This window comes from Anser cygnoides, chromosome 21 (genome assembly GCF_040182565.1).
Source record: "Anser cygnoides isolate HZ-2024a breed goose chromosome 21, Taihu_goose_T2T_genome, whole genome shotgun sequence".
Classification (NCBI taxonomy): domain Eukaryota; kingdom Metazoa; phylum Chordata; class Aves; order Anseriformes; family Anatidae; genus Anser; species Anser cygnoides.
The window spans coordinates 9271625-9284740 of record NC_089893.1 but is presented as its reverse complement, the minus strand read 5'-3'; the positions used below and the strand labels follow the sequence as shown (position 1 = coordinate 9284740).

Genomic DNA, 13116 nt, shown 5'->3' with positions numbered 1-13116 from the left:
ATTCACCCCAAAAACCGCCCCCGGAGCCCGCTCACAGCAGCCGCCAGCCTGGCTGCGAACAAGCTGCCGCCCGGCCGGATTCCTCAAGTGCCCCACGGGAACGCGGCACACCGGGGCTTGCGAACCGTCCGTCGAGGGGAAGGGAGAGATGGCACTGGGAGGACGCACACAGAACTGCCCGGGGAGGGCAGCGACGCCAGAACACAAGCACAGGGAGCCCGGATTTTCCAAACTCACAAAGGTGTTAAAAATCCAGACTTTTCCCACATTTCCCATCTGCATGCTCACGGGGGACACCGCACCGCCACGCAGGCAGGGCTTTGGGCAGTGGGGGACGTGCGGGCACCGTGGCAGGCTGCGTCCTGCCAGCCCCGGGGGCCTTCCTAGCAGCCGAGGTGAAGGCCGTGCCCCGTCGCACCGCCGGCTGCGGCTCAGTGCCCCAGAGCAGGCTTGTGTTTGGCAGGAGATGGCTGGGGGGACAGCAGCCGGTCCGCGGAGGCGCTGCTCAGGGTGGACTGAAGGTAAACGGTCTTGTGGAAGAGCCTGTTGCTGAGGAAAACCACCAGGGAGAAGAGACGGAGCTGGAAGTGGCTGGAAGGGAACGGAGCCGGTGAGCCTCCCGCCTGCCGACAGCCCGGGCTCTCCCTGATGCCACCCCCGCGCCGGGAAGCCCCCTCCAGCCCTTGCGCTGCTCGGGGCAGCAGCCGCCCAGCCTCCCTCTGGGGATAAGGGGAATTGACCCAGCTTTTAGGTGGGTACAGGAAGCCCAGCACCGCCGTTCCTTCATGCTTTCGCCCACCGAGCACGGGCAGTCTCTGTTCTCCCTGCGCTGCTCCCTATTTCCCATCCGTCTGTCCTGGACCTAACACCAGCACGGAGCTTCCCCGGGCCGCTACTTACTAGGTTTTGCCAGGGGTCTTTGCTTCGTTGGCGCTGATGATGAACAGAGGGAAAAGAATGGAAAAGAGGCAGCCACTGGAAGAAAAGAGAAAAGGCAGCTCGGTTGCTCGTGGCCTCAGTGAGGACCTCTCTGGTGCTGTGGATGAGGGTGAAGTTCTCTGATGCAGGAAAGGAGGGGAGAAGCGTATGGGCTCTGGGTTGGGAGCAGGCGGCTCCCCAACAGCAAAACACCCTCCTATAGACTCACCTGATGATGTAGGACGACTGCATCGCAGTGAGAAAAGCCAGTGGTAAGCCAAATCCAAAGTAATAGGGCCAGTTTCTCTCGATGTTGGATAACCGTTGGTGCATTTCAATTCCTGGTGAGAAGAAAATCCCACAGAAATCAACCCACAGAGTTATCACGAGGGGAAAAGACCTTCATTACGCTTCAGCCCTTGTAAAAAAAAAAAAAAAAAAGAAGGAAAACGAACAGAACAGCAAGCCTTTCTTTCCAGTCTACTTCAAAGAGCACGGAAATACTTATAACGGTTATCCAAAAGAGCAAACGGACAGGGAGAAAACAAACCACGCCGTAGCAGCAAGACAGAGAACAGCAATAACCAGCAACAGCGACTCCTGTCAGCTGCTGTGGGACTGCAAAGCAGCTTGCTCGCTTCTTTGCCACACGCAGGGCTCCTGCAGCTGCACCCGTCCTGCTGGCGGCCCCCCCGCGTGCCGCTCGAGCGGGGAAACGGCCGCCTAGCAGCAAACGTTTCGGCCCCGTCGGCCTCGCAGGCGGTGCCGAGAGCGGGGGCAGCACTCACCTTTGTTAAACCAGCGGTACTCGAAGCAGTAGAGAGAATACAGCAGCGACATGTGCAGGAGGCTGATCAGCTGGCCAATGATATCGATGGGGAAGAGGCTCACTATCATCCCCTGGGAAAGAAAAGAGCAGGTGAGCGAGGGGTGCTCAGGGCCCGGGGGGAGCAGTGCGCCTGCCGTTGCCCCAGAGCACGGTGCGGGGCGGCCCAGGCAGGCGTTGGGTTGTTTTCTGGTTCCTTACTCTGGTCTCACCTGGATGAGGAACAGTGCCTGCAACAAGAGGTTAAACAACATGTCAGCAATGATTTTACTGACGCTGGGAAAGGGATGAGGCTTTCTGCCAGAAACTTCAAAAGCTAGATCTGCAATGTCCTGCAAAAAGAGAGAAGGGGACTTCAGTGAAAAGCAGTTAAGACGACAGACGACGCTGGTGAGCTGTGGTTGCCCACTGAGAACTCCCCCGCGGCCCCTTTTCAGGACGGGATTTCAGATTTTCTAAGATTCTTACGGCCAAACCAGGAATTTGCCCCCCTTCTGTGCAGAGATGCCAAAACGGCAGGTGGTCCACACAACTGGCTCGTGCCATTTCTGGGCCTGACGCGCAATGTTTTATCTGGAGCCAAAACGCCGTCCCCCTACCACCAGCAAAAGGGGCTGCAGGGTGCCCTGGGGATTTACTCCTGACTGATCAAGCTTTAACGAGGACGTTCCCATCGCTCGCACGACACGCGGTCAGTGTTCCCGTCACCTACCTGAAACCAGATGGCATTGACAACCTTACTGAGCACAAACAGGGGAAGGACCCAGAGGGCGCTGAAAATGGAGGTGAGAATGAACTCCAGCCAAGACCAGACATCACCGTGTAAGGAAGGGTCGCCTTTGAGAGATGGACAGGGAGAAAGGCACATTAGGAACCCCGTCATTTCAGATCACAAACCCAACAGGTCCCTGTCAAAGCTTCCTGGCACAGCCATCTCTGCCATTGTGAAGTACTCCTGACTGTAGCACTCAAGGAAAGGAAAAAAACATTTCTTCCTCCACCCACTTGCTTTTTATTTGTTTGCAAAAATATTCTGCATCTACTGACAACTGTGGGTACTGGGTGGCAAAAGCAGCGGGCTAGATCCTAGCACAAGAAGGGTTCAAAGGCTGTTGTCAGCCCTTCCAGTCTGTTAGCAGAATTACCCATCTGTCCGATTTTCTATGGAACAATTAAGCACAGCCCTGCTTAGCGCAGCCTCTGTGTGGTTTTCAAGCCTCATCCATACATTTTTGCAGTTGATGACAGAAGAAAAATTTCCTTGTTGTTTCAAGAAAACCAACGCGCCCAAGTCCCCTCAGGAAGGGTCCTTCCTAGAACCCACCCCACAAGTTGGCCTTAGTAAAACTTCAGGTTTCACCAAGATGTGAAACGGAACAGGGGAAGGCAAACGGAGGGCTCGGCCCAACCTCGAGACAAGCTGCGCTCTCCAGTCCTGCCGACCGAGGAGCGTGCCATCAGCGGGGTGCCCGGCGGGGAGAGAAACAACGCAAGGAGGCAAGCACGAGGAGCAGCTCACAGGACAAAGCCTCAGCGCTTTGGGATGAGCGCTGGGACTCCCACGGACTGCCGAGCACCCCTGAACGTAGAAACCGAAAAAGGCACTTACCAATGATCTGTGCTGTGACTGACTGAAGTACGGGTATAAATACTCGGTAGAACAAGAAGAGACTAAGCTACAGGGAGAAAGAAACAACAAGAGTTCTCGGTGAGCCTTCGCACGTTCATTCTTGTGCTCTTTTCTGCCACCCGGTGCAGCGAAACCCCAAAACTTCCAACTACGCCCATGGCAGCAACGCACCTAAAGGCACTGCAGCCCCTCCTGGTGCCACCACGACTCCAAAGCCCCGCGGCCTGCCTGGCAGACAGCTTCCTGCTCGGCACCTAAATGGCTCAGCCTCAAATGAAAGCTTTATGTCCACACATCCTGACAGCAAAGGCTGTGACTGCTGATCTGAAGGCAGACCCTCTGCCTGCTCCACGCACGCCTTTATACGGGCAGTGATCCATCGATACACTGGAATCTGTTTAAATGCAGCCAAAATCTGTGACTGAGCGCTTTCCTTTTAACATTTCCACACTGACTCCTCATACCCTGCCACAGCCTAATGGAAAAATGCAGCTGGTGATTGAGTAGGTTGCAAAGTGTCTGCTCCGTTAAGAATTAGCCTCCTGAAACGTACTGACAGCCAGGGCAGGGTCACAGCTGAGGAAATGACTCGAGATAACAGTATTCAATTTGGTAAAGCAATATCCCAGGCTGCAACAGAGGAGGAGTTGAATATTCAGGGAAAAAGCAGCCTCAAGGACCTGGAAAAGCAGCTGGGGTTTAATACACAGGTTTCCCAAGAGAGCCCACCACTTCAGCCCTATGCTGCGCCCCTTTAAATACAGCGTCGGGACCCGGGAGCGTAACGGCTCCTCTCGGTCCAGCCTCTCCTACGGCCTTCCAGCCGCAGGGCAGCCAGGCACCACTGGAAGCTTACGAGCCCTGGAGGAGGGCGCCGGATTCCACAGCACGTGAACACAGAAAATAGCAAAGATACCCACTTACCCAGAACACGCCTCCGTTCCAGGCACAACACTGAAATATCCGGCTCACAATCCGGGGTTCACTGGAGAGCGACAGGACAGAGAGAAGTGAGAGAGACACTCAGCTCCTGGGATCCGGACAAATGGCAGCTGCTTCGGCCCCGAATTTTGGGCACCGACGTAGCAGACACCTGAAGACATTCCTAAGATACGCAACTCGATGCCAGCAGCACACCTGATTTTATCTGAACGCTGGAATTGTGCAAGAAATCCCAGCACAGACTTGCAGGTTTCAGCCAGCGTGTGAGCTGCAGTTCTACAGGTCTGCACCAGGCAGACGTTCAACCTTTAAGAATTCCCCAAATTAAATAAAATCCCCCAAGTAAATGAAATAAAAGGAGCCATGCTTTTATTTGGGGTTTCTTTAACGTATCCTTGGAATGTCAAGTTAGAGAAACAGAATTTTAAGCATTTATTAAAGATCTCGAGCTTTGTTCTCCTCAAACCCTTACTGCAAAAATATTACAGATTTTGGGGTGCTTTTTGTTCTTGGAAGAGGCCCCTTCAGCCGAGGGTGGTTTTGGCTTCTCTCTCTGCATATGACACATGTCTACGGATACACAAGAGAGAGAGCAGCTCCGTAGGACCCTATAGTGGAGTTTTCCAATCAGTTTCTGCTACCAAAGGAATATTGTTACAAAGAAAAAACAGCAAAATAGGACTGCTCTGTCCCCCTAAAATAAATATTAATCCTCAAGGGCAGCACCTATGCAAGAAGGCAGGAACCTCTACGGTCGCAGGAGGGGTAAGCTGGTCAGACATTGGAGACTTCTCCATCATCTTTAGACAAGGTCAAACCACCACTGAGCCAGGCAAAACAATTTGTAAATAAGTCTTGAACGGCACGTTACCACCCAAATGCGACTGCAACAAATGCCAGCCCAACTGTAATCAGGCCAGTCGAGAAACATCTCAGTGCAGTCTGGGAGTCAGCCACAAGAATAGATGCTGGTTTGCTCCCACGCGGATATAATTCTGGCATTCCCAGCCTTAGTGGATGCAACTGTTCTGGGTGGCTGCAGAACACAGCAAGGCTGGGAAAATGTGAGGCTTCATCTGCCCCGAACGCGTTACGTGGATGAGAGACGTGCTCTGAGCAGGCTGCTGCTGCTTCCCAACTCCGAGTACCACCAACAGCAACCGTCTTTGAGAGGCAGCAAGAGAGGTCAGTGTTCAGGAAAAAGAGGAGGCTTAGAAATCCACGTTCTTTTGGCTTGGACAGCTTCACACCGCAGAGCACGTACCTGCTATCGCAAACTGCCCGCGGCATCTTAATTCTCCAACAGCATAAGGAGCCATCTTACCTCATGGTACGAGCTCCAAAGTTTTGTTACACGGAGTAGAAACAAGGGCATTTCTCGTCATGGTTTTCACACTTACTGGTTTTGCACTCAGTACAACTGGGTTTATGAATCGTGTTTCTGCTGCGAGCCATCTGCAGCCGTCAGTAGTTCAGCTTTTGCTGACGCTCGGGTTGCAGGTCTCCAATGGTTCTGACACTTTCACGGAGATCTTCACGAGTGCGGGCAAAAATAACGGCTTTATTTCTTAAACCCCACTTACCTCAACTTCCCTTTCAGCCAGCCTACTGGGATATGATGGGCATTTTGGAGAAAAAAAAGCAGAAGCCCTGCCAAATCACTACGACTTGCAGAGGTTTTGCAATTCAGGGGGCTCTTCAAAGCTCTGGGCAGTTGCTCTCTCTCCCCGCCCTCAGTAGCTGGTAGATGAAGAGGAAACAAGCAAATTATCCGATCTGTGTCATCAGGCCCCATACTCACTTCTCTTGCTTCCTCTCTTCCATGTGAAACCTCCGCTGGGCGAGCGCGCTGTTTGCTCTCCTTCGCCTCTGCTCCTCCCTCTTCTGCTGGATCCGGGCATCCAGCTTGGAGATGGTGCATATGCCCCAGATGGAGTCCTTGATTCCCTGGGGACACGAGGAAAGCGCGTCAGGCTCGCCGTTCCCCAGAGGGGGCAGGAGCGGGACGTGGCTGACCCTGGCCATCCAAACCTCCTGGTTACGGAAAGGGACACAAACGCGTGCCGAAGGCATGCGCACAGCGCTGCACGGGTGGCTGCTGCTTTAGCAGCTCCTCTGTCGGGGAAGGGCTGGCAGCCCAGTACAGAGAATTAACGGAGAGAGCTCGTTACAGGACAGGGAGGGGGCTCACGGCACAAGGACGGAAGCGAAAACGCTCCCAGGACAGCAGTGCTGTGACGCATCCAGATAAAGCAATCCGGAAACAAAGCTTTTCTTTCAAAGAAATGCCAGCCGTGCTCAGCAACAGCAGGAGAGAGAAAAGATAAACGGATCAGACTCCAGCTCAAAACCAGCCGTGTTTTACGCCAGCCGCTCCTCGCAGAAGACTCTGGGCTCTCACCCTTGAGAAGACCGAATAAAACCTCCTCCCAGCTCCTCCTTAGGGTCGAGGTGGATTTGCATCAGCACTGCCCTCAGCCCACACTCCCAGCCGAGGCTGGGGAGCCCTCAGGCCAGCAGGACAGGGATCTGGGGGGAGAGGTGAGGGAGCAGCCCCCCGCTTGCATCGCCCGTCGCCCTCAGATGGGAGAAGGGCGAAGGCCGGTCGCGCTCCCCGGCGAGAGGGGGAAGCCAGCGCCAAGGCTCAGGCCAGCAGCTCCGTCTGTTCCCCACAGCCCGGTGACCTGAATCACCACGCGTTCCAGCAGCTTTAGGAGCAGCACTGGAAAGCCTTTTATTTATTTATTTATTTATTTATGGGTCTAAAGGTGCGATTTCTCATCAATCTCCTCTATTTATAACCCTGGCAAAAGCCAGAGTCAGAGCTTTCGCAGCCCATTTGTTTCCTGTCTGGCACACTGCACTTCTTCCCCTGCCAGCATTTCTAAGGCCAATAAAATATAATTACAGAATACTTAGGATGTGCAAAGTCCCTGCGGCCTGACTGTACGAGCTTGATGCTTATTCCCTTACAAATAAAAGCATCTGTCTTTGTCTCAGAAACATTCTCACATCAGCCACATCCGTGCAAGGCTCTAGGGAGCGTCTGAAAAGATTTCCAATGCCATTTCTTTTTCTTTTAACGACAGATTTGCCACAGCCGGCAGGGTGACCGCTGTGACTGTTACATGCAGGTGACTCTTACTGCTGCAGCGACGGCTGAGCCCTGCGCACATCGCTGGTGGCTTGAGGCCGAGCTGCCTGGAAGGACGGAGAGGGCTGGGAAGCGGACGAGTCGGCAGGGCTCCCACCCCAACAGACATCGCGGGCACCTTTCACAGCCTTGCTGCCGCACGGCAAGCAAAACAAAGCAAACTGTTAGTAGAGAAGCGCCCCAAAGTAAGTCTCTGCCTCGCTCCTCATTTAAAAGGCTCCTCTCGCTACCTTCTGGTGCTCCTCAGGCAGCTGGCTCCAGCCCCAGCAGGTGTCACTGCCACCATCACCAAAACCTCACACCAAAACCAGGACCGTGAGGACCCCAGGGGTCCAGGAGGGCGCCACTGCCTGGGCGGCTCACGCACCGGTTCGGTCTGCGCAGTCCTTGACGTGACGGCGCAGGCCTTGGAGCCACGCACACGCCTGACAAGCTGCAGAGCAAGGCGCTGCTCGTACCCGGTGAGGCAGGAGCTCGTTACGCGGGTCGCTCTCCCCGCCGCCTACGGACGGTGCGAGAGCACCCCAAAACGACACGGGCCCTGCTGCCTCACGCGGTGGCCAGGGCACCGAAAGCCTTCGCTCGTTTCAGTGACGGGTGCCTGAAAGCCGGCTGCGCCTCGGCATCACGTCACCCGGGAGAGGCAGCGGCACGGGGCAGGAGCGCTGGGCTCCCGCGAAGCCTTGCTGCCGTAGGGCAACCGCCCCGTTCATAGGGGCTACCAGGGTGACTTCTGCCCGAAGGAAATCTGTCCCAGGCTCGGCCTGCCCTTTGTAACAGGCGCACAGCGGTCACCGGGGGAGGAAATTATTCTAGAAAACACTTGCTAAATAAAGCCCAGGGAGCAAGCATCCCGCAGCCCCAGCGCCACACCAGCTCTACCTGTCAGCAGCGAGCAGAAAGCTCGCCCACAGCACCTCTGCCTTACAAAATACTAACCCCGTACATCTTTCCTTATGAAATCGGGAACGGACCGATCGGCCTGCACATACCGGGTGATTTTGGGTAGGACCCACTTATGCCATGGAAAAAAGAACATCAGGAGAGCACACAGCACACCAGTGCTGGGAATCGAGAGCGGTCAGCTGCGCTGTGCTCACCTACGTGTGGCAGTAACTCCCCAAGCCCACGCTGCACTCCTTTAGGACGCTGGCACTGTCCCAAAGCTGGCACGAAATGAATCCTTCCTGGGACGTGGGAGAGAGAACCGCTTCCAAGAAGCCGGGCAGCCAAAATGACATCAGTAGGATTCTTCTGACAGCATTTTCCAGGGTATTGCACAGATTACTGAAGATGTCTTCAATTAAAATACAGCTGGAGCCCCCTTGCTTTCAAACTCTGTAACGTCCCCTCGAGTACGGCGGAGGGAAGGCACTCCCTGCTGCAGACCCACCACCCCCACAGCAAACAAGAACGGTCCCTGCGGCGCGGGGCCTGGAACGCAGACTTACCCTGACCAGGTCATGAAGGAAGGTTTTCACACTATCTGCCATCTTGACTCCAGCATCACCTCTGGTTCCCAAACTATCAGCTACAGGGAGAGGGGAAAAGCCGAACCCAAGCCTCTCTCATCATGGAGAGGTGGAAAACGGATGGAGTCTGTGGAGAGAGAAAACACAGGACTGTGGCAGGCACAAACACCGCATCTCGGCTGACGCGTCAGTCTGAGCACAGTAATTACAAGCCAGATCACACCCCAGCAATCCTCAACAGACAGAAGTATTTGGCCACAGCAGCAGGACGTTTCACCCTCCTGTCGGCACGTCGCCTGCTGTTTTCTGATTGAGAAAGCACTTGAGCTAGAAAGCACAGCCAAACAGCCACACGCTGCGGCCACCGCACAAGCACCGGCGGGAGGAAACGACGGGAAGGTTGAAAACACTTCACAGAGCTGAATGTTTCCTCCCAAAGGCTGGACAGTCGCACGACAACCCCAGCAGCTCTGCTTTACGCTTCTACAGAACGATCTACACAACGATCAACAAGCCTAAGCTAAGGCGCGTGGCCAGGAGAGGCAGCCGATGCTGGAGTGGCGTGCCACTGTCTGAAGCAGGAAGAAAATTCCCCGCCTGCAGCTCACGCCCTGCAGCCTCCTGAACCAGCTCTCTGGCAGATTAGCAGCAGCCTCACCACCACCGTCTCACCTCCATCAGCTCCCCTCGGCGGGCTGCAGCGCACCAAAACCTCGGGCACGACACCCGCCCGAGCAGCCCCGTGCACACCCGACCCCAACGCCGGCTCCTGAGCGCCCGGCTCCAGCCCTCAGCAGCATCCCAGCGGGCAAGGACCCTGAGGCGCGCGGCGCAGAGGGGATCTGCCCTGGTAGTTTTACAGCACCGCACGTTAACGACTCGTCCCGCAGACTCCGCGCTCCTAAGCGCCAGCACCTGCCTCAAAACGACACGCCGTGCTGCGGGGTGCTGGAAGGGAAAGCTGCCGCGGCCAGGCGGGGGTGAAGCCCACCGGGGAACCGCGTCCCGCACGGGGAGCAAGGGCCCCGCAGCCGGTGACGGGTGCCTCTCGGTGTCAGACATCAGGGCCCGGCAGGAAGAGCCAGCAGTAGAGCAGCTACGCTGCAGGTGGTTCGGGTTGTCAGCTCGGCGCGGAACAAGCGATCTCAGCAGGAACGTGCGGGCTGAGGACGGCTGTGAAACACGCGTGGCACTGCTGGCTGCCCCAGGAGTCAGGTAGGTTCACCGGGACAAGGGGCACGGGGGTGCTTTCTGTCCCAGTGACACGAGGCTGCCGACCCAAGGGCGACACCACCGCAGATGCACCTCTTTTCCCTTAAGCGCATCCCCTGTGCACGGCTCCTTTAGGGATTCTGTTTGGTTATTTTTAAAAGCACCCAGGCGGGATCCCGAGGAAATCCTTTCCGTGCCTCGTGACACACGGCCCCCATGCTCTTACACAGGCTTTTACTACGGACGTCTCTTTGGACAGGTACAGAAGCATCCTTGCTAAACTCGACACAGCAAGCTTGAATTTAAGGCCTTACATCTCCGTGCCTCCTCTTCCTCAGGGGTAAAGAATTCAAGGTCCACAATGCGAACCCGACAGAGGAGGGCTGCTCCCGAACAGCCCCAAGAGCCCCTGCTGAAGGCACAACCCGCCCCAACAGCCGCCTGCCAAAAACGCACCGAGCCCTGCGCTCCTTTTAAAGCGCCGCACGAGCGCAGGAAGCACCCGAACTGCGGCCCGAGGAGAAAAAACCTTCGCGGCCGACAAAACCCGATGCTGGAGCCCCCCCCCCCCCCGGTAACGGCCGGAGGATCCACACCCGGCCTCTCCCCAGGACACGGCCCCGGTCGCCACCCCCCGCGACCCCCCGCCGCTGCCCAACGCCGCCCGCGGCCACCCGCGGCCCCGGAGCGCGGCCCGGGGGCGCAGTCTCGGGCCAGGGGCCGCCAGGGGCCGCCAGGGGCCGCGCTCCCCCCGTGAGGCAGCGGAGCCGTGCCGGGGGGCGGCCGGGACCTCAGCGCCGCGGCCCCAGGGCCCCAGGTTACCCCCCCCCCCCGGGGCTCGCACCCGCCTCAGGGCCCCTCAGGGCCCCTCAGAGTCCCCCAGGGCCCCTCGCGGGCCCCCCGAGTCCCCCCCCCTCACTCACCGCCGGGCCGGGCCGGGCCGCGCGGCGGCGGCAGCAGGGCCCAGCTCGCGCCGCCCCGGCCGGGAGGGGAGGGGTGCGCATGCGCCGCGGAGGGAGCACGGGGGGGGAAGGGGGGCGGTGGCACCCGGCGCATGCGCAGTCCTCAACGCAGCTGCCCCGGCCTGAGGCGGGGGGAGGCTGGGGGGGGGGGGGGATAATGGGGGATAACGGGGGGTAACGGGGGGTAACGGGGTAATGGGGGATAACGGGGGGGAATGGGGGATACCGGGGTAACGGGGGATAAGGGGGGTAATGGGGGATAACGGGGGGTAACGGGGTAACAGGGTAATGGGGGATAACGGGGGGGAATGGGGGATACCGGGGTAACGGGGGATAAGGGGGGTAATGGGGGATAACGGGGGGTAACGGGGTAACGGGGTAATGGGGGATAACGGGGGGGAAATGGGGGATAACGGCAGTAATGGGGGTAAGGGGAGTAATGGGGTAACAGGGTAATGGGGGATAATGGGGGGGAATGGGGGATAACGGGGGGTAACGGGGTAACAGGGTAATGGGGGATAACGGGGGGGAATGGGGGATAACGGGGTAACGGGGGATAAGGGGGGTAATGGGGGATAACGGGGGGTAACGGGGTAACAGGGTAATGGGGGATAACGGGGGGGAATGGGGGATAACGGGGGGTAACGGGGTAACAGGGTAATGGGGGATAACGGGGGGGAATGGGGGATAACGGGGGGTAACGGGGTAACAGGGTAATGGGGGATAAGGGGGGTAATGGGGGATAACGGGGGGTAACGGGGTAACAGGGTAATGGGGGATAACGGGGGGGAATGGGGGATAACGGGGGGTAACGGGGTAACAGGGTAATGGGGGATAAGGGGGGTAATGGGGGATAAGGGGGGTAATGGGGGATAACGGGGGGTAATGGGGGGTAACGGGGGGGAATGGGGGATAACGGGGGGTAATGGGGGATAACGGGGGGTAATGGGGGGTAACGGGGGGGAATGGGGGATAACGGGGGGTAATGGGGGATAACGGGGGGTAACGGGGTAACAGGGTAATGGGGGATAACGGGGGATAACGGGGGGTAACGGGGTAACAGGGGATAACGGGGGGGAATGGGGGATAACGGGGGGTAACGGGGGGGAATGGGGGATAAGGGGGTAACGGGGGATAACGGGGGGTAACGGGGTAATGGGGGATAACGGGGGGTAACGGGGGGAATGGGGGATAAGGGGGGGAATGGGGGATAACGGGGGGTAACGGGGGGGAATGGGGGATAACGGGGGGGAATGGGGTAACAGGGTAATGGGGGATAACGGGGGGTAACGGGTTAATGGGGGATAAGGGGGGCAATGGGGGATAACGGGGGGTAACGGGGTAACAGGGTAATGGGGGATAACGGCAGTAATGGGGGTAAGGGGGGTAATGGGGTAACAGGGTAATGGGGGATAATGGGGATAATGGGGGGGAATGGGGGTAACTGGGGGGAATGGGGTAACAGAGTAATGGGGGATAATGGGGTAATGGGGTAACAGGGCAAAGGGGAATAACGGGGAAATGGGGGCAGTGGGTAATGGGGTAACAGGATAACGGAGAGCAATGGGGGCAATAGGGGAATGGTGGGGAATGGGGGATAATGGGGATAACGGGGGAAAAGGGGAAATGGGGGATAACGGGGGCAGTGGGGGGCAAGTGGGAAATGGGGTTAAAGAGGGAATGGGGCAAAGGGGGAATGGGATAATGGGGTAGTGGGATAATGGGGGGCAATGGGGTAACGGGATAAGGGGGGCTATAGGGATAATGGGGTAACAGGATAATGGGGGCCAATGGGAATAATGGGGGGCAAATAGGGAACGGGAGGCAACTGGGTAATGGGAATAATGGGGGGGGGAAGGAGCAATGGGGTAAAGGGGCATTGGGGCAACAAGGGCAAAAGGGGGATGGGGAAAATGGGGTAACGGAGCAATGAGGTAATGAGGGGCAACAGATAATGAGGGGCAAATAGTAATGGGAATGAGGAAATTAGGGTTATTGGG

At 57.3% G+C, this 13116-nt stretch overlaps 1 protein-coding gene across 1 annotated transcript; it reads right to left on the bottom strand.

Moving 5' to 3' along the window:
• Positions 1-223: 223 nt before the first annotated feature.
• Positions 224-11203, bottom strand: EI24 (EI24 autophagy associated transmembrane protein). Its single transcript, XM_066981103.1, has 11 exons — positions 11078-11203; positions 8922-9069; positions 6118-6263; positions 4299-4359; positions 3354-3420; positions 2457-2581; positions 1957-2076; positions 1707-1818; positions 1148-1259; positions 901-975; positions 224-591 (listed from the first exon to the last, which is right to left on the bottom strand). Exons 2-11 carry the CDS (start codon positions 8961-8963, stop codon positions 432-434), a joined length of 1020 nt encoding a protein of 339 aa, XP_066837204.1. The 5' UTR covers positions 8964-9069; positions 11078-11203; the 3' UTR covers positions 224-431.
• Positions 11204-13116: the final 1913 nt, after the last annotated feature.